General features: G+C 42.3%; 1 protein-coding gene across 6 annotated transcripts; it reads right to left on the reverse strand.

Annotated features, from left to right (window-relative positions):
* Positions 1-1,306: 1,306 nt before the first annotated feature.
* Positions 1,307-26,297, reverse strand: WFDC8 (WAP four-disulfide core domain 8). 6 transcript variants are annotated; one of them, XM_025001278.2, is made up of 9 exons: positions 26,227-26,297; positions 25,582-25,654; positions 20,313-20,404; positions 14,966-15,075; positions 11,206-11,346; positions 9,753-9,920; positions 7,989-8,129; positions 6,756-6,898; positions 5,355-5,867 (listed from the first exon to the last, which is right to left on the reverse strand). In XM_025001278.2, exons 3-8 carry the CDS (start codon positions 20,369-20,371, stop codon positions 6,759-6,761), a joined length of 759 nt encoding a protein of 252 aa, XP_024857046.1. In that variant the 5' UTR covers positions 20,372-20,404; positions 25,582-25,654; positions 26,227-26,297; the 3' UTR covers positions 5,355-5,867; positions 6,756-6,758. The 6 variants fall into 6 exon arrangements, with proteins under 6 accessions (XP_024857043.1, XP_024857047.1, XP_024857044.1 ...); XM_025001275.2 differs by lacking the exons at positions 5,355-5,867; positions 25,582-25,654; positions 26,227-26,297 and adding exons at positions 1,307-1,995; positions 25,688-25,792; XM_025001276.2 differs by lacking the exons at positions 25,582-25,654; positions 26,227-26,297 and adding an exon at positions 25,688-25,792 and having other exon boundaries at positions 5,353-5,867; positions 9,753-9,899.
* Positions 26,298-26,627: the final 330 nt, after the last annotated feature.

Here is a 26,627-nt window from a genome sequence, read left to right on the forward strand (position 1 = left end):
TCAATCAGTCCTGGTAGAGGAAGAGACAAATGTCATCAGTAGGGTCACTGTTTTCTTCCCTAAATAGATGTTGCACATTTGGGCATAGCTTTATTTTCCAACTGTCTTATCTGCTGGAGAAGCCAGACAAAAACCAACCTTATTATCCATGACTGACTCTATGGTCACAAAATCTAGGATCATGACAAAGTCCCTATGGAATCTATCATGTGGGTCTGAGCCTACTGATGGTGATGTTCTTGGCCAAGACTGCCTGAGGCACTCAGACAGCCTGTATTTACTCTTGTAGAGCCCCACAGACATTCCTTCCATCATCACCAGGGCCGAGGTTGGGTCTGGACTAACCTTTGTGGTTCTTCGGGTGGTTGCAGGACACATCTCTGCAAAATCCTCAAGGAACTGTTAAAGGGAAAAACCACAGGCCACAAATGGCATCATTTATGCTCAAGTCTATGATACCAAGCCTAGATTTAATACCTAACCTAACTGCAGTTTTGACCTTCACCAGAAATGTAGCATTACTCAGTCTGGAATTCCTGGGTCAGCACCAATGAGGCAATCTGTCGTGTGGGCCATCTCCATGTGTCCCACTCCCCAAGAACAGGCAATCTGTGTGATAAGGACCCGTGATTCTCTTCCCTCCAAAAGCATAGCCCAGTCTAAAAGTAATCCTTTCTTTTCTTTTGCTTATAGCTCCCTTGTCTCATAGCTCTTCCTATAAAAACCCTCCGTTTTGTACAACCCATTGGAGCACCTTCTAGCAGTTCGATGGATGCTACTCAATTCATCAGTCACCTAAGAAAGCCAGTTTGACCTTCAAATTTACTCAGTTGAATTGTATTTTTTTAGTGGAACTTTGCAGAACAAGGTTTTTATTACTCACAAGTCCTGGAGGGTACATGACAGGCCCGAGGACCACATAGTTAAGATCACAAGCAGAGAAAGATGAAGAAAGTGTAGACCTGGAGCTCTGCCTTTATTAGGGTTCAAGATGGAGTGTCTAAGGTTTCACTCTTTTTTTTTTGAAACAATTTCTGCCCCTCTCCCCTCCACCCTTTTTTTTTTTTTTTTTTTGCTACACTGGGTCTTTTCTGCGTTGCACGGGCTCAGTAGCTGGGAATCTCTTGTGGAGCATGGATTCTAGAGCGAGTGGGCTCTCTAGTTGTGGCATTGGGCTTAGTTGCCCCATGGCATGTGGAATCTTAGCTCCCCAGCCAGGGATTGAACCCACATCCCCTACATTGGAAGGTGGATTCTTAACCACTGGACCAAAGGAAAATCCTAAGACTTCACTCTTTATTGATGAGTTTAAAGCATGAAAGCAGGAATGAGGGCATGGAAGGGAGAAACCGGGTCACCCAGTGGTTAGTCATCTAGGTTATGTTGCCAAAACTCAGCCTCTGTTCACCAGTGCCAAATAAAAAGGCAGAGACAAGAGTTTTGGGTAAAATAGGAAAAAGTAGCTTTTAGTGCTTTGCCAGGGGAAGGAGTCCACAGGGGGCTAATGCCCTCAAGATTGTGTAACCCACCCTGGGCGAGCTAGACAGGAGCTCTCTAGTGTTCAAGGAGCAGGGCCTCATCAGCTTGTGGACAATTCTCAGATTGACTGGCATCCAGGTGAAGTTTCAAGCATCTTCAATGTCCTGATTTCAACCAGTTTAGGGTCTATATTCAGAGAGGCAGTGGCACCCCACTCCAGTACTCTTGCCTGGAAAATCCCATGGACGGAGGATCCTGGCAGGCTGCAGTCCAGGGGGTGGCTAACAGTCGGACACAACTGAGCGACTTCACTTTCACTTTTCAATTTCCTGCATTGGAGAAGGAAATGGTAACCCACTCCAGTGTTCTTGTCTGGAGAATCCCAGGGGCAGGGGAGCCTGGTGGGCTGACATCTGTGGGGTCACACAGAGTCGGACACGACTGAAGTGACTTAGCAGTAGCAGCAGGGTCTATATTCTTGCAGTGAGCAGTTTTCATCTGAAGGGAGTCTTCTTCCTGTAAAAACAACTTAGGAACTTGTGCCAGGCCTTCATCTGTATCTTTCAGGGAACTGGGAATTCGGGAGTTCTGCTATGTGACAGAATTATAGTCGATAATGTTACCAGCTCCCCAGTCAACAGCTATTCTTTGTTTCTGCATCTTCACATTTCCCAACTATTAACTCTTGAGTCAATATTTTACTTCAAAAGACAAGGACACAGGGGCTTGAACACAGTTTCAGTACTTGGGCTTTCTAAGAGGGAAACTTCACAGATGGGGGCAGCCTGGTTCCTTGCCAAGTTGTTTCGCTGTGTCAAATAACTGGCAATATGCTTACTCAAGAGGGATGTCGTCAAAATGGATGTCCCGACAATCAAAAGCTTAACATCAGGCACTACAGAATACTTTCCCACCAACTACATGATCTCACCAGATCCCACAAAGAAACTAGGGAACAGAATTTTTAATGAACTGCCAAGATGTCTTAAGCAGTGGCGTCCTTCTTATTCTACTACTTGCATTCTCCCAAACTCAGCCCGCGGGGAATAGAAAGCTGAAATACTTAAGTGGAAAAACTCTGGGGGCCCATCAAGTCCCATTTCCTCAAATTACAGCTAGAGATCATATGGTCCAGAGAAGTGAAGATGCTGACCCAACTTCACCTAGCAAGTGAGTGTCAGAAATAAAGTTAGGAGGGAGTTGGGTTCCTAAGCCCTTGCCAGAGGTCATGAGAGAATCTTCTGCATTGGTGTGGATATACTATTTTAGTAGAGAGTTGAAGGTAGAGAGGAATGGTGAGTTCAAAGAGGAAGAAAATGATATTTTAGGCAACACAGGCTAAAGACCAGGGCTTCCCAAATAGTGCAACGGTAAAGAATCTGCCTGCCAACGCGGGAGGTGCAAGAGATGCAGGTTCAGGAAGATCCCCTGCAAAAGTGAATGGCAACCCACTCCAGTATTCTTGCCTGGAGAATCCCATGGACAGACAAGCTTGGTGGACTACAGTCCACAGGGTTGCAAAGAGTCGGACATGACTGAGCGGCTGAGCAAACACACAGAGAAACTAAAGGCCAACAGAGTCTGTAAGTGTCCAAGTGGTTCCCAGGGTTCCCAAATAAGACTGAATTTTTCTGTAAATTTTCTTAAATGAAATCTCAGAATTTCTGGTTGCTCTATCCCATTCTGTCTTGTTAAATTTTCAGCCACTTTAGAAGCAGGTGAAATGAAATTTACATTTTGGGGGCCTTGGATTAATGTTGCTTGGGGACCATTCCTTCATCTAATTTCTCGGAGAAGGCTGAGTAAGGATCCACCTGGATTTTTGTCCCTCCTTCCCTCTGGCATCTCCCCAACGGTCAGTGTGCCCTACCTCTGCCTTAGCCACACTTCTGTCCTAGGGCCAATCTTGGGCTCAGAATGAGGGACTCCAAAGGACACCAAGGTAGATGGCCTCTACCTGGAAACTTCGGCTTCTTCACTAGACCAGGACATATCACATGCTGACTTCCAGTCCCTGGCTTTCTGCATTGTTCCCTTTGCCTCTGACTTAACCACTGAGTGCCATGTTGGTTTCCCAAAGAAACTCTGAGCTCCCCTGAGCAGGTCTGTGTCTAGATCCTGGTGTTGACATTTTTCAATCTTATTTATTTATCTTATTTCTGGTTGCACTGGGTCTTCATTGCTGCTCATGGGCTTTTCTCTGGTTGTGGTGAGTGGGGGCTACTCTTCACTGTGGCATGCAGGCTTCTCACTGTGGTGGTTTCTCTTGTTGGGGAGTGCAGGGTCTGGACACATGGGCTTCAGTAGTTGCAGCTCCGAGGGCTCAGTAGTTGTGGTCACAGGCTTACCTGCTCCACAACATGCGGAATCTTCCCAGACCAGGGATTAAACCATGTCCCCTGCATTGGTAGGCAGTCTTATGCACTGTGCCTCCAGGGAAGTCTGAGATTTACATTTTTTTAAATTTTATTTTATATCAGAGTATAGTTGATTAACAATGTTGTATCAATTTCAGGTGTATAGCAAAGTGATTCCTAGTACATATGCATGTATCTATTCTTTTTCACATTTTTTTCCCATTTAGGTCATTAGAGTGTATTGAGTAGAGTTCTCTGTGCTATTCAGTATGTCCTTGTTGTAGAACCTCATATTTAGAACATGAATAGGCCCAGAATAAATATTCAGTACATTCTGTTGAATGAGCTATGGAGGTGCAGGATTGGTAAGTGGACATGTGGATGGATAGATGGACCAAGGTGTGATAAGTGGGAAGGTGGTTGGATTAGTAGGAAGAAGAAAGAGTGAGGGTAGCATGAATATTTAAGTGCATGAATGCATGGATATGGATGGGTGGATGAATGGCTGGGCCAAGAAGTAAACTGCTTTGGATAAAAGTATGGATAGGTTAGTGATGCAATGAATGGGTCTATTGATGAAAGCTGTTTGAATGGAAAGCATATGAGTTATTGGTGGGTGTAAGGAAGAAAGACGGATGTAGAAATGATGGAGAAGTACATTGATGGATATGAGAGAAGTGTGTTAGTGTGAAAGATAAGTAGGTAGATAACTAGGTAGATGGATGAAAGATTGGATATAAATTGGGCAGCTGAACAGGCAGAAGGAAGATGAGAAGGGTAAGTTGGATGGATATATGGGTGAAAGAATGGGTGCAAAGATAAATTAGTCGAAACGTGTGTCAACGGAGGGCAAAGTGAGTGGATGGATGGGTGAATAAATGGACTGAATGGTTGATGGATAGGTGGGGGGGGGGGGTGGAAACATGAATGAAAATATTAACTAAAGTTGAAGAAAAGAAAGGGACTGTATACAGAATAATTTATATTACTATAAAGTCATACATTTATAAATAGGGAGAAAATTTATCAATTTTAGCAAAATAGGCCAAAATTTACAGATGAGGTAGAAAGCCTATACAAACCCTAAGATGAAGTATCAAAAAATAAGTAAAAATATACCATTATGATATTTACATGTGTATGTGTATATAACTGAATCACTGAAACTAAAATTGTGAATCAATTGTATACCTCAATTGAAAAAAATCCTATCTAACCTAAAAAAAAAAAAAATATATATATATATATATACATATATATACACACACACACTATTATAGAAGGAGCCGAAAATAGGCAAGTTTCCCAAATAGTCTTCCAAGCTAGTTTTCTGAGGTAATATGACTCAAATAGCAAAGCACTCAAAAATCATAGGCCTAGTTTTTTCTTTTAACTATAGATATGGGAATTCTAAATAAACTATCTGCTAAAAGAACCAACAATGTATTAATTCAATTATACCTTCAACATGATTAAAGTCATTCTAGGAATATGAGGATGGTTCAACATATGAAAATTTGTGTAAGTTTTTTTTGTCTTTCTTTTTTATTTTCTAAATTATGAAAATATGGTAACACATTTACAGGAGACTTGGAAAATACAGAACAAAGTTACATGTAATTCCACTATATTTTACCATTGTTTAAGTAGATAAATTAAGATTTTTAGTTGTGGTTTCAATATCAAACTCTTGGAAATTAATAAAATGAATGTACAGAAAAGTAGATGAAGATGCTGCTGCTGCTGCTGCTAACTTGCTTCAGTCGTGTCCGACCCTGTGCAACCCCATAGACGGCAGCCCACCAGGCTCCCCCGTCCCTGGGATTCTCCAGGCAAGAACACTGGAGTGGGTTGCCATTTCCTTCTCCAGTACATAAAAGTGAAAAGTGAAAGTTAAGTCGCTCAGTCATGTCCGACTCTTAGCGACCCCATGGACTGCAGCCTACCAGGCTCCTGCATCCATGGGATTTTCCAGGCAAGAGTACTGGAGTGGGGTGCCACTGCCTTCTCCGGTAGATGAAGATAGTAGATCTGAAAAACATTATGAACCAACTTGATGTAATTAAGATTTATACAATTTTCACACAACAGTAGGATACAAATTCTATTTAAGTTCCCATAGACTATAAGGTAGGAGACACTGGAACATATCCAGAGGCATAAGACCAGGTGCAGAAATTTCATGGTCTAAAGGTATTGAAAAAAATTGTATACGTTTTTATACCAACAAATTAGAAGAAAAAAATAATTGCATCACTAGATGCTGAAAAAATATATGACAAAATTTAGTAGTAATTTTCTGCAGCAGCTATAAATGGATTAAAGAGAAAATGACCCAAGGGCAATAAAACCTATATGTCCCAAACCCAAAAACAAATGTCATTTTATACAGCCAGAGACACTGACTTTAAAATAAAGAACTGGACAGGGCTAGAGCTTATTGAATTTATTCTCAACATTATTTCAGAGGTTCTATATAATATAAAAAGCCCTGAAATTTTTAAAAAGTAAGTCATAAAGTTGGGGGAAAAAAGAGTCAAATTTATCATCATTTTCAGATTATATGATTGTATATAAAATCAAAGTAACCCCAATAAATATTGTTATACTTAATAAGGCCATTTAGCAAACTAGTCGGATGCAAGACAAAATTGATAGCTCTTTATTATACCGAAAGTGAAAGTCACTCAATCGTGTCCAGCTCTTTGCAATCCCATGGACTATACAGTCCATGGAATTCTCCAGGCCAGAATATTGAAGTGGGTAGCCTTTCCCTTCTCTAGGGGATCTTCCCAACCCAAGGATAGAACCCAGGTCTCCCACATTGCAGGTGGATTCTTTACCACATGAGCCACAAGGGAAGCCCTTTTATTATACTGATCATCATTAATTATTTTGATGATAACATTTTAAACTTACTATTCATTTCAGGGATTCCAGGCACTTTAGTCCACAGCGTGAACAGCACTTCGTTGTCAATGGGCAATCATTATCCTGCAGGCACTTGGGTCTATCAATCGTGGAACATATTGGCGGCTTGTTTGGGCAAAAACCTGCTTTGACTTTATGAGGTAAAGCAAGACACTTGACCTTGAAATACTTGACCATACTTTGAGACAAATTAGGGGAATCTTGGGAACCTTAAATAAGGTTTTCCTCTAATTAAGCTTCTTACCCTCCCCCCTAGAGTAACAATAAGGTGGAATAGGTGGAGTATCAACTTCTATGTGATAAGTAATTTTAATAATTATTTGAGGAGAATCAGAAAGTCTTGCCAAGAGGTAGGGAACATATGCATACCTATGGCTGATTCATGTTAACATTTGGCAGATATGAATACAATACTGTAGAGCAATTATCCTTCATTTAAAAATAAATATTTTTTAATGGGCAGAAAACAAAGTTTTGCCATCTCTGATTTATAAAATCTGATAGGATTCCTTATTGACTCTACAAAATTAATAGATTTGGGTTATCTAATCCCAGAGTACCAGAAGTAGGAGTGTTAGAGAACACGAAGAACTTCCTTGTTTTATAAACCGTAGATACTAAGGACCATAAAGGGGGAATTGAGTTGCCTAAGGTCACACAGAAAACAAGCATGAAAGTTGAAGTCAGTTGAAAAGCCTTTGACTCCTTCCGCCATACCATGTTGTTCCTCAAAACACTGACAATCCCTGGGACAAGACCACAGTATCTTAGCACTGCATGAGGGAATGAATAGCATCTATAGAGGAAGAGTTCGCTTCTACTCCAACAGCACTTTGCTACCCATCTTTTCCCCTGCATACTTTACATGAAGTTCTGTGCAGACATAGGATTCATCTGAATTACACCTATGAATGGTTATGAATTTTCTATATGAATAAGTGGATACAGTCACCTTGCAGGACACTGAAGAATGAGACTTGAAATAAATACATTTTAATTGAGAAATATGAAGAGGGTTACCATGCAAGATTGGCTTGGAAGAATAGCACAACAGTCTCCCAAGGTCAAGAAGGCAACATGAGAGCCCTGGTTGGCCATTAAGTGAGGGAAATTTCCCGAGAGACTTCTGAGTTAAACAAAGGGGCATCCACCACTCTGGGACAGCTTGGCATTCTCAGGGTTTGCCCAGTAGACTTTGGGAAGTATATCCCCAGTCCTTACCTGTCCAGGCCATGGCACAATCAAAGCCACACATGGATTCGCAACATTTTTCATTTAAGGGACAATCGTAGTCACTCTTACATGAAGCTGAACACTCCATACGGTTCTTAAAAGGGAAGAGTGGGCACTGTCCATCCTTGACTGAAATGAGAGCAGATGTGAGTTCCTTCAAACCCCATCCTCTCCCATCACCCTTCAAACAGCTTCTCCTTTTCTTTAAAACTAGTATCTCTTTCTGGGATGTGGTTCATTCTACCCTGTCCACGGGCACCTCTAGTAGGCTGTGGAGTGATGAAATGCTCCGCTATATCAGGAGATAAAATAGAAAGAGAGTTAAACTTGGTGTTTGAAGGGCCAAGGTAAAGTCCCCGTCCTGCCAGTTAATGAATGACTCCAGTTTCCTTCTCTACAAGGTAGGATTAATTATGTGACATCCACACAAGTCCATGTAAGCTATTTTAGGGGACGTGCTTTACTTTGCAGGAGGAGTGATGTGATCTGACTCGAATTTTGAAAGAATCATTGTGGCTATTGTGTTCATAACAGACTTGTAAGAAGGGAAGGAGAGAAACAAGGAGATCTGTTAGGAGGTCATTGCGATTAATCTAGATGAGAAGATGGCACCTCAGGTTAGGGTGGCAGCTGTGGTTGTGGTAAGAACTGATCTGATTCTGGATCTATTTTCCAGGTAAGTCTAAAATGACTTCTTAACAAAGGATGTTGATTGAGAAAGACAGATATCAAGGATGCATGTGCATGTCTCTGTTTGCCCTCATCTGATTGTAAATTCCCTGACAGCAAGAAATGTTTTTTTCTCCTTGTCCCTGTCATTCTCCTTCTTGCTCTCCTCCTCCTCCTCCTTAGTGACCCCGTAACCTTGTCAAATCTTTGTGTCCTTGATAATACATAACCCTGTCAACAATTCAGTGAGGTACTATTCCAGTATTCCAATACTATTATTCCAGTATTACAAGGGGAGGAACTGAAACTCAAAGAAGCGAAGAAATTTGCAGTGAGAAAGACAGATTTCTAGCCAGTATTTTGACTCCTAAGCTCTGTATCACGCTGTCATGCTGTATCCTTACTGGTCATTGCACAGGAATTAATCCAGACTTTACCTTTAGCCCACTCTGAAAGTGAAAGTCATGCCCACCTCTTTCTGACCCCATGAACTGTAGCCCCCTGGGCTCCTCTGTCCATGGAATTCTCCAGGCAAGAATACTGGAGTGGGTTGCCATTCCTCTGAGCCACCAGGGAAACCCTTCCCTAGCTCTACTCTTCACCTTCTCCCTGCTCCATCCCTATTCCATGGGATTCCAGAGCTGACCTGTCTATGCTTCATTCTTGGGTGAATCCTTAGGTAATATTCAGCAGGTCAATGTCATGAGAAAATAACCTGTTTCCAAAGTGTAGACATGACTCTCAGGTCCCACTGGCCAAAGTTTACCAACAATTGATATGCACTACCTCATTTTTTGGCACAACTCCTTTAGGTAAAGACTTTAGGTAAAGTCTTTAGGTAAAGGTATTAGGTAAAGGTATTTTTAGGTAAAGATTTTAGGTAAAGACTATTATTATTCCCATTTTATAGACAGGAGAACTAAAGCCCATGAAAGACACAAAACTAAGACTACCCAGCCAGTGAATGACACAGCAGAGATTTAAACCAAGGCAATTTCACCTCAAAGCCTGAATCTGCAACTGGGACGGTATACTATTTCTCATCAGACTAGGCTCACAGATTGCCAAGGGTATGAGTCTTACCAGCTGATAAGCAAGCCTGCATGCAGTCCTCCTTCTTGGAGAAGTTGTTGGCATTCCCAAGGCAGCCTCCATATAAAAAGGGTTTGCATACACGCTCTTTGGTGTTAAAATACCACTGCTGGACTGTATTCTTGCAGTGTCCTTGGTCTAAGGGTAACAAGCAGGGTTCTGAGACAGGAGACAGAGAGGGAAGAACATAAGAGTAGCAAAAAAGATAGGGGTTAGGCCCTCAGCTTTTGTATAGCTCCAGGTGTTATTATCCAAGTTGTAGAAAGAGCCATGATCAATAAAAGTTCCGGTCCTAGCTCTATATGGTCACTCTTTAACATCCCTGAGCATTCTTCCTACCTTGCAAAGGTGGTCACAAAGAGCATATAAGAAAGATTCAGAGCTGATCTTACTTCTTCACTGCTTTGAGTTTTGAGAGGGAAAGACTTGTTCAAGAACTGTATCCAAACTGCCTATCAAAGCACCTGGCACATAGAAAGAATGAGGTACTGAGACAGAAAAAGAGCAGTCCCTCTCTGTCTGGAAATTGATCTGATGCTCACAGCTAAGCCATATTGTTCTCCTGTTGGACTTAATCCCATAGGACATCCACATCAAACAAAGTTACTCTGAGGTGATAGAGTGGGACCAAAAAAAAAGATCACTGTGAAACCTACAAAATACCAAACACCTATGAGTGATGTATGCTTCTCTACCAATTACAGCTTTACCCTCCTCCTAGCCTTCCCACTCTATTGAAGAGACTTACCAGGATAGTTATACAACTCCCCCCACTTTCTGACAGCACCCAATCTAGGGTGAATTCCCACTTCCTTAGATCTTCCCCCAAATTCCCCAATCAAAGCCTTCATCCTGTAGTAGATACTTCCTAACAGTTTCTTCTCGAGACACTTCAAATTGTCTGCGGTGAACTTTCTCCCTCGCTGCAGCAAGTGATAAGCTCAACTTGTTCAACTGCAGATCTGTTCCTAGTGGTCTTTAACCAAGGGCATTGACACTACTTATTTGTTGAAGGAATGAATGAATGAAGAGTGAATCTATACAAAATGCACAGTTCCCTACTATTAGATACTTTGAATTACTAGAAAACCTCCTCGAAGGGCAAAGAATCGGAGAGCAAGTCCAGCCTCTGAACTGAGGTTGCTACTTGCCACAGTGCCAACAATAGTTTCTTGACGCACAGTGAACAAGCAGCAAGCTTTAGTTACTGGGAGCGATTGGATGTTGGACCAAAGAAGAATAACATCAAGAGTATCCATTGATGTCCACCATGCCTAGACTCATTGTTTGTACTTGAGGGTTGGGAGGCTCATTAGAGAAGGCGAAAAGCTTGAACCCTGGCCTCCCTATCCCAACGTTCAAGGGGGTCATTCCAGCAGGTCTTGACAGAGCAGGAAGCAGGACACCTCACAGACACCCTTGCTCTCAGCCTGGATGGCCCTACCTTCATACGGGTCCATGCACTTCTTCCCACAGGCAAAAGGGCAGCACTTGAGGTGTTCATCGCAATTGAAATCTGTTTTGCATAAGTCTGGGGCTTTAGAACTACAGGTGATCCTTTCCTGGGGGCACTTTCCTGGCTTCACTGTAAGAAAAAAATGTCCAAATTCACATCTTTTGAGAGTTTCAGCTCTTATCAGCCCATGGAAAAAAGTGGATAGTGAGATTCCTTCAGTCCTATACTCTACCTTCAATTCTTAACTGTCACTCTGTTGTATTCAGGGTCTACCTCTCACCATTCTTCACACATTTAGGTAGATCTGAATCAGGAATTTGTGCCCAGGTAGAACCAAAGGGGAAGCATCTTAGTAACCATAAGTTTGCTTTCAAAATCTGTGAGTCCGTTTCTGTTTCATGACTAAGTTCATTACATTATTTTTAATTAGATTCCACATATAAGTGAAATCATATCTGTCTTTCTCTGACTTACTTCACAGAGCATGATCATCTTTAGGTCTATCCATGTTGCCACAAATGGCATTATTTTATTCTTTTTATGGCCGAGTAATAGTAATATATATATACACCACATTTTCTTTACCCATTCAGATTCCAGGGCAGGGGGTTTTATAGGGATCAAGACCCTAGTCTTAAATTCAGGATCTCCTTTCTCCTCCCAAAACTAATTATTTTAATGCCTAATTCCTCTGCCTCCTGTATCTTAGTTGATAAGGGAAGTTAATTAGTGAGGAGTGGTGGAAATATCATGGACATAGGAGTCAGGAGCCCTGATTTTGGTTCCTGACTCCTTGTGAATTCAAGACCAATCTGAGTTCCACTCTACGACTCTGCAGTTGTCTCTAAGGGGGAAGAAATGGTGGAGTGGAAGAATCACTATAAATAAGACAACTCTGGCTTAGGTGCTTGACTCTACACAACAGCTAAATAATCTTGGGGGAAATGTCTTCCTTTGTCTGAGTTATAAATTTCCATCTATGAAATGAGAATTACAATCTCTATAGGCTCTTCAGAAAGATTAAGATAGCAGAGTAGGAAGACTCTGAGCTCATCTCCTCCCATAGGCACACCAAAATTACAAATCTTCATGGAGCAACTCTGCAGGAGAAAGACCAGAAGACTAGCAGAAAAGATCTTCTACAATGAAAGATACAAAGAAGGAACCACAATAAGATGGGTAGGAGGGGCAGAGATGTCTACTCAAGACCTATACCCCAGGTGGGAAACCCACAAACAGAAGGATAATTACAATTTGAAGAGATTATCACCAGGAAGTGAGGGGGTCTGAATCCCACACTGGGCTCCCCAACACAGGAGTCCTATATCAGGAAGACAAGACCCAGAATGCTTGACTTCAAAGGCCAGAGGGGCTTACTTTCAGGAGAGGCAGAGGGCTGTGAAAAAAGATTCCACTGGTGAAGGACACACACAAAATCTCACCTGCTCTGGGACCCAGGACAGAAGCAGTGATTTGAAAGGAGCCAAGGTCAGAACCCCCTGCTGATTGTAGAGAGCCTCCCAGAGAGGCAAGGAGTAACTGGAGTTCAGCCCAATCTGTTAAGTCTTTTTAAAAGAAGGTTTTTTCCAGATTGGTAGAGAAGAGGTCAGAGATATTCAAAAAAGAATCTGGCCTGCTATTTGTGGCTTTGAAGATGGAAGAAGCTAATTGCCTAGGAATGAGGGTGGCTGCTAAAAGTTGACAACCAGTAAGGAAACCTCAGTGCTACAGCTGCCAGGAATGATTCTGCTAACAACCAATGAGATAGGAGGAGACCCTTGAGCCCATATAAGAATGGCGGCCTTGATGGACACCTTGATTTCAGTCTGGTGAGAACCTGAGCAGAGAACCTCAACACTCCATGCCAGACTTCCAACCTACAGGTAATTTGTCACACAGCAAGATAACTGATACAATATTTATTGTGGCTCCACGTCTCAAAACTGAGCATCTCTCTGGTGGAATCTGACCGGAGAGACGTGACTCTTTTGGATACTACTGAATCTTGAAATTACAGAAGTTTCGAATCAGAAAAAAACATATTTATCATTGGTATCAACTTCTTAATCTAATAGGTTAAAATAAGAAAGAGCGAGGTCACGTAGAATAATATAGTGAATTGGGGGCAGGTCTGGGACTTCCAGTCCATGGCTTCCAGACCCGCTTCTTTGGTGAGGACTGGCCACTGAGATTTCTAGTGCTTTCCAAATATATTTCTTGCCCTTCATACTACCCTTTTTAAAAACATTTATTTATTTATTTATTTATTTATTATTTTCTTGGCCAAGCCTCAAAGCATGTGGGATCTCAGCTCCCCTAACAGGGATCAAACCTGTGCCCCCTGCATCAGAAGTGCAAAGTCTTAACCACTGGACCACCAGGGATGCCCCCCCTTCATGCTATCCTTAATGCACTCTCCAAGGATGGCCTAAAGCTGAGAAAAGAAGATGGTATCAGGCCTCTCCTGTCATTCCTTGGCTCATACTTCCCAGGAGATCACATCCATTCCCACAATCCCAACTGTGGTTCCTATAGCTCCCTTCAGACCTAGCCTCTCTTCCAAGCTAAGACACTTTATAGCCAATGGAAAACACCATTTGGGCATTTAATAAACACCTCTGCTCCAACATGTTTAAAATGGAACTAATCACTTACACATGGAATCTAAAATACAGCACAAATGAACTTATCTACAAAACAGAAACAGACTCAGGCATAGAGGACAGACCCGTGGTTGCTAAGGAAGAGAGAGGAGCGAGGGAGATGGACGGGGAGTGCGGGGTTAGAGTGGATAAACAGCAAAATCCTGATATATAGCGCAGGGATCTACATTCAGTACGCTGGGATAAACCATAATGGAAAAGAATATTTAAAAATGTATATATGTGTGTATATATATGAGTCATCTTGCCGCACAGCAGAGATCAGCACAATTTTGTAAATCAACTATACTTCAGTTAAAAGAATAAGAAGAAGACAATGGAGCTAGCATCTCCCCACGTCCAAACAGCACCTTCTCTCTGTTTCCATCTTGATGTTTGGCATCAACAGTCCCCTGATCTGTTATTAGAATCCTGAGATTCAATTCCCTCGCTCGCCACCACCCCAGCATTTTACCAGTCATAGACTTGGGTCAGTTCAGCTCTCTAAATCCCATCTCTTCTTCCTCTTTGCTCCACTTCCTCAGGGCAGCAGCTGACCTCCTCCCAGGCGTGCTTTGTGTGCTCAGTCACCAAGTCATGTCTAGCGCTTTGCGACCCCATGGACTAGAGCCTGCCAGGTTCCTCTGTCCATGGAATCTTCCAGGCAAAAAAATTGGAGTGGACTGCCATTTCCTATTCCAGGGCATCTTCCCAACCCAGGGATTGAACCTGTGTCTCTTGCACCTCCTGCTTTGGGAGGTGGATTCTTCACCACTCTCGCTGCTAGGGAAGCCCAACCTTCTCCCATCTCCCCCCTCAACTACTGCACCAGGCTCCTCATCGGTCTTCTGCCCTCAGAGTCCTGCCTAGCAACTGACAAATTTTCAAAAATTAAACTTGGAAAAGACATGTATCAGGAAAAGTCGGGGAATAATTTGGGGGGAGGAAGGTGAGGGGAGGATATAAAGGGCTCAGGACAGGTGAGTGGGGCTAGTTCTCTGAAGCCACCATCACAGTGGCCTCCTCTGACATAAGTCCTCGTGTCTAATCCTCAGTCCCCAAGATCTCCTTCTAAAGAAGAGCAGCTGCAGCTTTTCTGAACCCACTTTTGACTCTGTAGCTTGGCGAGGCAGATGTCTGCTCCAAAGAGAGGGAGAGAAGCAGCAGGAGGGCAACATTTCTCCAGGAGAAGGTGGAGCTGTGGAGAGGAAGATGCCTGTGGAAGGGGAAGAGAAGAGGGCAGGGATTAGGCACAAGCCAGAGAGATGCAAGCATCTGCAGATGAACCTTGGAGCTGACCCACCAATTCCCTGAGTTCACAGAGCAGAAAACCAAGGCGCATCACGTGAGGTCAGTCATGTGGCAAGCAGGGCAGGTCTCTCAGTCCCAACACCCTCCCAGGGGCCCCACGCTCTGCTGTGGATTGTACGTTACCTACCCAGACACTTGCCCATTGTCTTGCTCCCAGGCTAGAGGCCACACATGAGTGATCACAGGGATCTGTCTGGAACACCAAGTTGATTTGCCCACAATCAGTCCTGGGGCAACCCCAGACACTACTGAGAATCTTTTCTTTGCTCCACTGAACAAGAAACTGATGATGATATGAGATTTGCAGGGAGGCCTGGCCATATCCTGCTGGGTTTTAGTGCCCCAAGAGCCAAAAAGATGCCAGTTGATCTGAGGTTAACAAAGTGAAGTGAAAGTTGCTCAGTCATGTCTGACTCTTTGCGACCCCATGGACTATACAGTCCATGGAATTCTCCAGGCCAGAATACTAGAGTGGTAGTCTTTCCCTTCTCCAGGGGATCTTCTCAACCCAGAGGTCAAACCCAGGTATCCTACACTGCAGGCGGATTCTTTACCAGCTGAGCCACAAAGGAAGCCTGAGGTTAACAAAGGGATCCCTCTTATTCCTTCTGATGTTATCCAAGCCTAGGAGCTTATGATATGTCCAGACAACCAGATAAATGGACATCTTCCCCCACTTAAGTCTCCATTTTCTATGTATTTTCCTGGCCTTTATCTATTTTTTTTTTTTAATAATGTGAAGAACTGATAATGTCTTACTGTATTGCCTCTCGGAGTAAATTTCAAAAATAGCAAGAGAAGGAGGCAAGAAGAAAGGGAGGAAGACAGAAAGGAAGAGGGTAGGGAAGAAAGAAAGTTTTTATGCCAAAGTGTGTTGTTGTTGCTGAGTTGCTAAGTCCGGTCTGACTCTTTCATGACTCCATGGACTGTAGCCTGCCAGGCTCCTTTGTCCTTGAAATTTTCCAGGCAAGAATACTGGAGTGAGTTGCCATCTCCTTCTCCAGAGAATCTTCCCAACCCAGGGATCGAACCCAAGTCTCCTGAGTTGGCAAGTGGATTCTTTACCACTGAGCCACCAGGGAAGTAACATCTATTAACTCTTGAAAGTTAGTTGATCGGATTAGCCTATAGTCAGTTAGTAGGAAGCAGAACGCCTGAAAAGGGGTAAAGGGAAGGATACGGATAAATAAGATTACCAAATATAATATAGGATGTCCAGTTATCATTTTTAGTATAAGCATATCCCATGCAATGTAAGGACTGTAGTTACACCAAAAATTATTCATTCAAACTGAGTTGGTTGGGACTTCCCTGGAGGTCAAAGGGCTAAGACTCTGCACTTCCACTGCAGAGGGCATGGTTTCCATCCCTGGTTGGGGATCTAAGATCCTACATGCTGTGTCAATCAGTTCAGTCTCTCAGTTATATCTGACTTTTTGCAACTCCATGGACTGCAGCACGCCAGGCTTCCCTGCCCATCACCAACTCCTCAAGTTTACTCAAACTCATGTCCATTGAGTCGATGATGCCATCCAACCATCTCATCCTCTGTCATCCCCTTCTCCTCCTGCCCTCAGTTTTTCCCAGCATCAGGGTCTTTTCCAATGAGTCAGCTCTTCTCATCAGGTGGCCAAAGTATTGGAGTTTCAGCTTCAGCATCAGTCCTTCCAATGAATATTTAGGACTGATTTCCTTTAGGATGGACTGGTTGGATCTCCTTGCAGTCCAAGGGACTCTCAAGAGTCTTCTCCAACACCACAATTCAAAAGCATCAATTCTTCGGCCCTCAGCTGTATAGCACAGCCAAAAGAACCCCCCAAATTGAATTGGTCATCACGTGTTTGTACTTGTTAAATCTGGAAACTTTAAAACAGAATCAATTCATTTAGATTGGAAGGGGACTTGTTTGGGCAATAGAATTAGAATTCAGAAGAATGATAGTTGCTACAGGAATGTGTATTAAAACATTTAAATTGAACAATTAATTCAATCTTTTTATGGAAGAAAGTCATTTGATTTGGTTGACTGAGGACTGACTTTGCCAATTAGACAATTTGGTTAACATTTTTCCACAAATATAGTGCATAACCTGCCTCTTGAGAAATCTGTATGCAGGTCAGGAAGCAACAGTTAGAACTGGACATGGAACAACAGACTGGTTCCAAATAAAGAGGAGTATGTCAAGGCTGTATATTGTCACCCTATTTGTTTAACTTATATCCAGAGTACATCATGAGAAACGCTGGGTTGGAAGAAGCACAAGCTGGAATCAAGATTGCTGGGAGAAATATCAATAACCTCAGATATGCAGATGACAACACCCGTATGGCAGAAAGTGAAGAGGAACTAAAGAGCCTCTTGATGAAAGTTAAAGAGGAGAGTGAAAAAGTTTGCTTAAATCTCAACATTCAGAAAACTAAGATCATGGCATCCGGTCCCATCACTTCATGGCAAATAGATGGGGAAACAGTGGAAACAGTGGCTGACTTTATTTTTCTGAGCTCCAAAATCACTGCAGATGGTGATTACAGCCATGAAATTAACAGATGCTTACTCCTTGGAAGGAAAGTTATGACCAACTTAGTCAACATATTCAAAAGCAGAGACGTTACTTTGTCAACAAAGGTCCACCCAGTCAAGGCTATGGTTTTTCCAGTGGTCACGTATGGATGTGAGAGTTGGACTATAAAGAAAATTGAGCACCAAGGAATTGATGCTTTTGAACCATGGTGTTGGAGAAGACTCTTGAGAGTCCCTTGGACTGCAAGGAGATCCAACCAGTCCATCCTAAAGGAAATCAGTCCTAAATATTCATTGGAAGGACTGATGCTGAAGCTGAAACTCCAATACTTTGGCCACCTGATGAGAAGAGCTGACTCATTGGAAAAGACCCTGATGCTGGGAAAGACTGAGGGCAGGAGGAGAAGGGGATGACAGAGGATGAGATGGTTGGATGGCATCACCGACTCAATGGACAGGGGTTTGGGTGGACTCCAGGAGTTGGTGATGGACAGGGAGGCCTGGCGTGCTGTGGTTCATGGGGTCGCAAAGAGTCAGACATGACTGAGTGAGTGAACTGAACTGAAAATCTGTAGCATCAAAGATTTTTTTAAATGTACTAAAGGACTTCAATAAGATTAATGCATTTTATGAAAATATGCTATCAAAGTTCAATCAGGTTAAGCTTTCCAACATTTACAGAACATATAAGATTATGTAAGGTGTCTAAGTAAAAGAGTAATGGATGTAATCAAACATCTTTGATCATTTGGCAAATACTCTTAAAACCTTTTTGGTAAACTTTCCAGAAATTAAGAAAATCACTTGTGATTTGTGATCAGTATTCTAATTACTGGAAACAAATTATTTTCAAGGGTAGGTTTTCCAATTGTATGTCTAAGTAAAAATTGAAATAGGGCTTAATAAAACTTTCTTAAACATTTAACTAGATCATTAAAATACATTTTTATTATACAGAATTATGTGACTGGGGGGCAACTTGCTAGAAGTTCAAAGAACCGAGTGACATACCTATAACCGAACTCCATTTGTTCCCATGAACTTACATATCATTGAGTTGCATTACCTATGGAATGTATCAATAAAATTTTATTTATCAATAATTTCAATATATTTACTTATATAGTCATTACTATTATTATGTTATTTAAATAACAAATGGAGTGAAAATGAATCCGAAGGAAAACATTTTATTCCTATAGTCTTATGATCACTGTAAATGAAAAGGCTAAATTTTAATTTAAACTCATGTTCTTGCTGCATAGCAATATGAAAAAGTCATGAATAAAAGGCTTTTGAGCGTAAGATTGTATTTCATCAGATTAAAAGTCTGTGGGGTAAGAGCAATGGAAAGAGAAGTTCAAGGAGAAGTGTTTTAAATTTTCCAACTCTTCAAGTGCTTTTCACATATTTTTTAAATGAATGATGCTGTATATCAAGTTATTATGGTATTTTGGCCCCAACTGATTCATTTGTTATGTAGCAGGGTTTTTGTAAAGTATTAATATTTACAACAGAGAATTCCCTGGCAGTCCAGTGGTTGGTACACCATGTTCTCTCTGCTGAGAGACAGGGTCTAATCCCTCATCGGCAAATTAAAATCCCACAAGCCTCATGGCATGGCCAAATAAAGTTTACAACATGTTTGCATAACGCATTTGAGATTCATTCATGTTTCTGTGTGTTGTTTGTACCATTTTATTGATGAGTCCTAAATCCACTATATGGATGTCTCACAGGTTGTTCATCCATTCACTAAAGGATATTTGGATTTTTCCAGTTTGGGACAATTATGAATAAACTCCCTACAAACATTTGCATATAGGATTTTGCATGAATGTAAGGTATCTTTTTACTTCCCTGGTGGCTCATTGGTAAAGAATCCGCCTGTCAGTACTGAAGTTGATCAAACCTGCTAGATTCGATCCCTGGGTCTGGAAGATTCCCTGCAGTAGGAAATGGCAACCCAGTCCAGTATTTTTGCCTGACAAATCCCATGGGCAGAAGAGCCTGGGGGGCTGTCATCCATGGGTTCACAAAGAGTCGGACACGACTGAGACACATGCATACACATTTATAAGAAACTACCAAAATGTTTTTCGAAATGGCCGTACTATTTTGCATTTCCACAAGGATTCGATGAGAGTTCCACCTGCTCCACATGATTGCTAGAACTTAGTATTGTAAATATTTTTTTGCTTTTTAATTGAAGTATAGTTGATTTACAATGCCATGTCAGTTTCAGGTGTACAGTCAGTGATTCAGATATATAGATATAGATATGTGGTTTAGGACACAATATTGAGTATCCTTCCCTATGCTATACAGTAGGTCTTTGTTGGGTATCTATCATATATACAGTAATGTATATGTATTAATGTAAATGCTTTTATTTTAATCATTCTCATAGATGCATAGTGGTAAGACTGAAAAACATTTTAAGACATTAAAGTAGTTGGCTTAAATTTCTAGAACCCTAAGAATCTAAGCCACCGAGAAGGATGATGGGGAGATTTCTCCTATTTTCCAACTTTCCTTAGGGCACTTTCAAGCCCAGCATCCTCCTTGGTTCCTGAGCCTGCTTGGTCAGGAGTGTCCCCAGAGCCTCGTCATTGAACCTACCTCTTTGCCCAGCTTCCCCGCGTGGCCGAGGTTACTCTTGGCAGTAGACTGAGGAACATGTTGCAACTGAAAGGTCTACAGATGACCAGGAGCTGGGGGAACATGTGAATTTCCAGGTTACAACCTTTGGAACCACAGGTAAAGGCTCCACCTTGTCTCCACTATGTCCCACCACGTTCTAACTCCCCTACTGGGAGCAAACCCAGCCCTGTTTCCATGGCTGAGAGCTCCTTGCTCACATCTTCTTCTGGTGTAATGTGGCTCAACCAGTAATGTGCCTTGAGCCTCCGTCTCTGGGCAGGAGACCTTGAGGAGGACAGTTAGCTCTGTGGATGGGCTTCCCAGGTAGTGCTAGTGGTAAAGAACCCACCTGCCAATGCAGGAGATGTAAGAGATGTGGGTTTGATCCCTGGGTCAGGAAGATCCCCTAGAGAAGGGCATGGCAACCCACTCCAGTATTCTTGCCTGGAGAATCCCCACGGTCAGAGGAGCCTGGAGGGCTACAGTCCATAGAATCACAAAGAGTCGGACACAACTGAAGCAACTGAGCACACATACAGCATGCCCTAAGCTCAGGTAGAGTAAGTAGATGCCTCTTCCAAAGATACAGCCTTCTAAATAACACCTACTTAGCGATCTACACTCTGATACTGACGAAAGGCAGTCTCTAAGGGTGGAATGCAGAGCACTTTGTGTCTCCAAACTGTGTTAAGATCCTTAACACAGTTAAGATCTTTAACCTATCAGTAATTGGAAAAGATGTGTTGAGGGCTATCAATATAGCCATAGGCGTCTCAGTTTATGCCTGTAATTCCACTAATGTTTGTTTAATATATCCTGATTCTATATACTTATTGTTGCTGTTGCTGTTTTAATCGCTTAGTCGTGTTTGACTCTTTGCAACCCCATGGACTGTAGCCCGCCAGGCTCGTTTGTCCATGGCATTTTCCAGGTGAGAAAACTGGAGTCAGTTGCCGTTCCCTTCTCCAGGGGATCTTGCTGACTCAGGAACTGAACCTGCAGGGGGATTCTTTACCTCTGACCCACCAGGGAAACAGTGCATTCCTTGTGAATTGTATCTTCTGTCATTATATAGTGACCTACTCTCTATCGATAAAATAAATGTTCACCTTAGAGTTCTTGATTGTCTGATATTAACCAAACTATACCATTTCTTTTGTTCACAGTTATCTAGACTTTGGGGCTTCTCAGGTAGCTCAGTGGTAAAGAATCTGCATGCCAATGCAGGAGCCGCAGGAAACTCGGGTTCAATCCCTGGGGCAGGAAGATACCCTGGAAGAGGAAATGGAAACCCACTCCACTATTCTTGTCTGGAAAATTCCATGGACAGAGGAGCCTAGCAGGCTACAGTCCATGGGATTGCAAAGAGTTGGACACGCCTGAGCAACTGAGCACAGACACAGAAGATGACTTTTTTCCATCTTCTTGCTTTCAACCTTTCAAGGCACTTAGGTGTTTTTTTAATTGAAGTATAGTTGATTTACTTATATGTTTTATATTAATTTCAAGTGTACAACATAGTGATTCAAATTTTTATAGATTATGCTCCATTTATAGTTATAAAATATTGGCTATATTCCCTGTGCTGCACAATATATCCTTGTAGCTTATTTATTTTATACCTATTAGTTTCTAACTCTTAATCCTCTACCCCTATTTTGCCTGCTCCCCCCCACCCCCACCACTTTCCTCTCCTCACTGGTTACCACTAGTTCTCTATATCTGCCTTTTGTTGTTTGTTTTGGCCCAACCACACAGCTTATGGGACCTTAGTCCGTGACCAGAGATCAAACCCTGGCCCACAGCAGTGAACGTGCTGAATCCTAATCAACTGGACCACCAGGGAATTCCCCAAGTGAGTCTTTTTTGTGTTATACTTACTAGTTTGACTTTTTAAAGATTCCACATAAGTGATATCATACAGTACTTGTCTTTCTCTGTCTGACTTACTTCACTGAACATAGTATTCTCTAGATCCATTCTGCAAATGGCAGAATTTCATTCTTTTTTATGGCTAATATTCATATATATATCACATCTCTTTATCCATTCATCTGTTGATGGATACATGGGTTGCTTCCACATCTTAGAAGTTATAAATAATACTGCTATGAACATAATACTGCTATGAACATCTATGACCCAGATAATCACAATGGTGTGATCACTGACCTAGAGCCAGACATCCTGGAATGTGAAGTCAAGTGGGCCTTAGAAAGCATCACTACGAACAAAGCTAGTGGAGGTGATGGAATTCCAGTTGAGCTATTCCAAATCCTGAAAGATGATGCTGTGAAAGTGCTGCACTCAATATGCCAGCAAATTTGGAAAACTCAGCAGTGGCCACAGGACTGGAAAAGGTCAGTTTTCATTCCAATCCCAAAGAAAGGCAATGCCAAAGAATGCTCAAACTACCGCACAATTGCACTCATCTCACACGCTGGTAAAGTAATGCTCAAAATTCTCCAAGCCAGGCTTCAGCAATACGTGAACCGTGAACTTCCTGATGTTCAAGCTGGTTTTAGAAAAGGCAGAGGAACCAGAGATCAAATTGCCAACATCCACTGGATCATCGAAAAAGCAAGAGAGTTCCAGAAAAACATCTATTTCTGCTTTATTTACTATGCCAAAGCCTTTGACTGTGTGGATCACAATAAACTGTGGAAAATTCTGAAAGAGATGGGAATACCAGACCACCTGATCTGCCTCTTGAGAAATTTGTATGCAGGTCAGGAAGCAACAGTTAGAACTGGACATGGAACAAGAGACTGGTTCCAAATAGGAAAAGGAGTTCGTCAAGGCTGTATATTGTCACCCTGTTTATTTAACTTATATGCAGAGTGCATCATGAGAAATGCTGGACTGGAAGAAACACAAGCTGGAATCAAGATTGCCGGGAGAAATATCAATAACCTCAGATATGCAGATGACACCACCCTTATGGCAGAAAGTGAAGAGGAACTAAAAAGCCTCTTGATGAAAGTGAAAGTGGAGAGTGAAAAAGTTGGCTTAAAGCTCAACATTCAGAAAACAAAGATCATGGCATCTGGTCCCACCACTTCGTGGGAAATAGATGGGAAACAGTGTTAGACTTTATTTTTCTGGGCTCCAAAATCACTACAGATGGTGACTGCAGCCATGAAATTAAAAGACACTTACTCCTTGGAAGGAAAGTTATGACCAACCTAGATAGCATATTCAAAAGCAGAGACATTACTTTGCCAACAAAGGTCCATCTAGTCAAGGCTATGGTTTTTCCTGTGGTCATGTATGGATGTGAGAGTTGGACTGTGAAGAAGGCTGAGCACCGAAGAATTGATGCTTTTGAACTATGGTGTTGGAGAAGACTCTTGAGAGTCCCTTGGACTGCAAGGAGATCCAACCAGTCCATTCTGAAGGAGATCAGCCCTGGGATTTCTTTGGAAGGAATGATGCTAAAGCTGAAACTCCAGTACTTTGGCCACCTCATGCGAAGAGTTGACTCATTGGAAAAGACTCTGATGCTGGGAGGGATTGGGGGCAGGAGGAGAAGGGGACGACAGAGGATGAGATGGCTGAATGGCATCACTGACTTGATGGACGTGAGTCTCAGTGAACTCTGGGAGTTGGTGATGGACAGGGAGGCCTGGCGTGCTGCGATTCATGGGGTCGCAAAGAGTCGGACATGACTGAGCGACTAATCTGATCTGATGAACATTGGAGTGCATGTATCTTTTCAAATTAGTGTTTTCATTTTTTCCAGCTCTATGTCCAAGAGTGGGATTGCTGGATCATATGGTATGCTAATTTTAGTTTTTGAGGAACCTTCATACTGTTTTCCACAGTGGCTACACCAATGTACATTCCCACCAACAGCACACAGGTGTTCCCTTTTCTCCACATCCTCTCCAGCATTTGTGATTTGTATACTTCTTTATGATAGCCTTTCTGACGGATGTGAAGTGACACCTCATAGTTGTTTTAATCTGCACTTCCCTAGTAATAAGCAATGCTAAGCTTGTTTCTGTGTGCCTGTTGGCCATAAGTATTTCTTCTCTGGAAGAATGTCTATTCAGGCCTTGAACCCAATATTTTATTGGGTTGTTGTTTGTTTGTCTGACATTGATTTGTGTGAGCTGTTTATTTATTTTTGATAGTAACCTCTTGTTGGTCATATTATTTGCAAATATTTTCTCCCAGTCCATAGGTTGCCTTTTTATTTTGTTGCTGGTTTCCTTTGCTGTGCAAAATCTTTTAAGTTTAATTAGGTCCCATTTGTTTATTTTTGGTTCTATTTCTTATGCCCATAGGACACAGATCTAAAAAAAGGAAAAGGCATTGCTATGAGTTATGCCAAAGAGTGTCCTGCCAACATTCTCTTTCTAGGAGTTTTATGGTTTAAGATCTTGCATTTAGATCTTTATTCCATTTTGAGTTTATTTTTGTATGTGGTGTGAATAAATGTTCTAATCTTTGTTTTAACATGTTCTCTGTTGTTTCTCTTTACTCTTTCCCCCCCATCTTTTCTTGTTTTCTAACCTATGTTGTGAATGTGTATGTCTATGCGTGTTTGTATGTGAGCTCCTATATTTAATGGAAGCTGGAGAAGGAACTGGCACCCCACTCCAGTATTCTTGCTTGGAGAATCCCATAGACGGAGAAGCCTGGTGGGCTACAGTCCACGGGGTCGAAAAGAGTCGGACACGACTGAGCGAGCAACTTGACTTAATAAACCATAATGGAAAATAAATAACAGAAAAAGTAATAGATATGGGTGATGATGATGGTTGCACAACAAGATGAATGTAACACGTGTATGCCTGTGGCGGATTCATGTTGATATATGGCAAAACCAATACAATATTGTAAAGTTAAAAAATAAAAAAATAAAAATTCTAAAAAAAAAAAAACAAAAACCATTGAACTGTGTAGTTGGGCTTCCCTGGTGGTTCAGATGGTAAAGAGTCTGCCTGCAATGCAGGAGACCCAGGTTCAATCCCTGGGTCAGGAAGATCCTCTGAAGAAGGAACTGGCCACCCACTCCAGTATTCTTGCCTGGAGAATTCCATGGACAGAGGAGGAACCTGGGGGGCCCCGGTCCATGGGGCCGCAAAGAGTTGGATAAGACCAAGCAACTAACACACAGGTGTATGTCTACTTTATATATGCATATTTTACCACAATTGCAAATAATTTTAATAATAAAAGGAAAGAGACTCTTGCTTTATGCTCAGAGATGCAGAGAGCTGAATAAACCTCCCAAACTTACCTTGAAAAAAAGCTGGACAGCTTTTCTTGAACTCACCAATCAACCCGTCCAGGATCTAGAGAAAGATGGGCACCTGTTCAGAGAGACACACCGTGAGCTGGATTACCTGGAGACGTGCAGCAGTCACCATGCAGGACTAGTAAAAGGAGTACACCTCCAGGGCTGGCAAATGGCTGGAGGCTGAGTGGGCACTGGCAAGATAGCGCAGTCCCTGAGGCTGCAAATACAGCGGGAAGTCCACACACTCCTTCTCTCAGGAATCCCACGGGGCCCTCATAGAAAAAAATTTACAATTCTGATAAAGTCTCTTGGAGGGGCAACACTGGGGAGGGGAGACAAGGCAGCCCCCACTATGGAAAGGCAAGAAATTCCACCTGAAAGCTTTCCTGTCCTTCCTCCAAAGGGACTTTTCATTTAGAGAGAATGAAGCAATACTGTTGCCCTAAGGATACCAGTGAAATCTCTGTGCAGCCGGAGGAGGGGTCCAAATACTGGCCAGCTTCAGAACTTTGTCCCTGAGGGTGGGGGGAAGGGTAAGATCACTAAGACCACTCCCCTGAGACTCAGGACAGTGCATCTACCTAAGACTGAGGCTTAACCAGAACGACAGAGAATGGACCCCAACCACACCTCCTCCCGCCTCACCTGGCTAAAAACACTGAATAATAAGCAACTTGCAAGAGTGTCATTCTCAGAGCCAGCCCGAAGCTGAAATCAGAGCAGTTGTTGGGGGGCGGAAAAAACCTGATAAACCCAGCTCCACCCTAAACACAGACACTATTTCTGTTTTGAGGATGAAATTTAAAATCCACGGTGCACTCAAGGGCAACCACAGCAACCATCAACCAGTCACCCCAAAGGCAGCCCTGCTCTGAAATAGATTCACACAAACTCAAAGTCTAGTAGAAGGAAAGGTGAGCCTATTTCCAGGGGTAAGAAAAGCTACTTACTGGTTCTGGTTCCTTGTGTCTCCCACTGAATAGAGTATAAAAGCTGTAAAATAAGTAATAGCCGGCAGACTGGGAAAGACTGCAAGGGCCACACTA

The sequence above is a fragment of the Bos taurus genome, chromosome 13 (genome assembly GCF_002263795.3).
Source record: "Bos taurus isolate L1 Dominette 01449 registration number 42190680 breed Hereford chromosome 13, ARS-UCD2.0, whole genome shotgun sequence".
Classification (NCBI taxonomy): Eukaryota; Metazoa; Chordata; class Mammalia; order Artiodactyla; family Bovidae; genus Bos; species Bos taurus.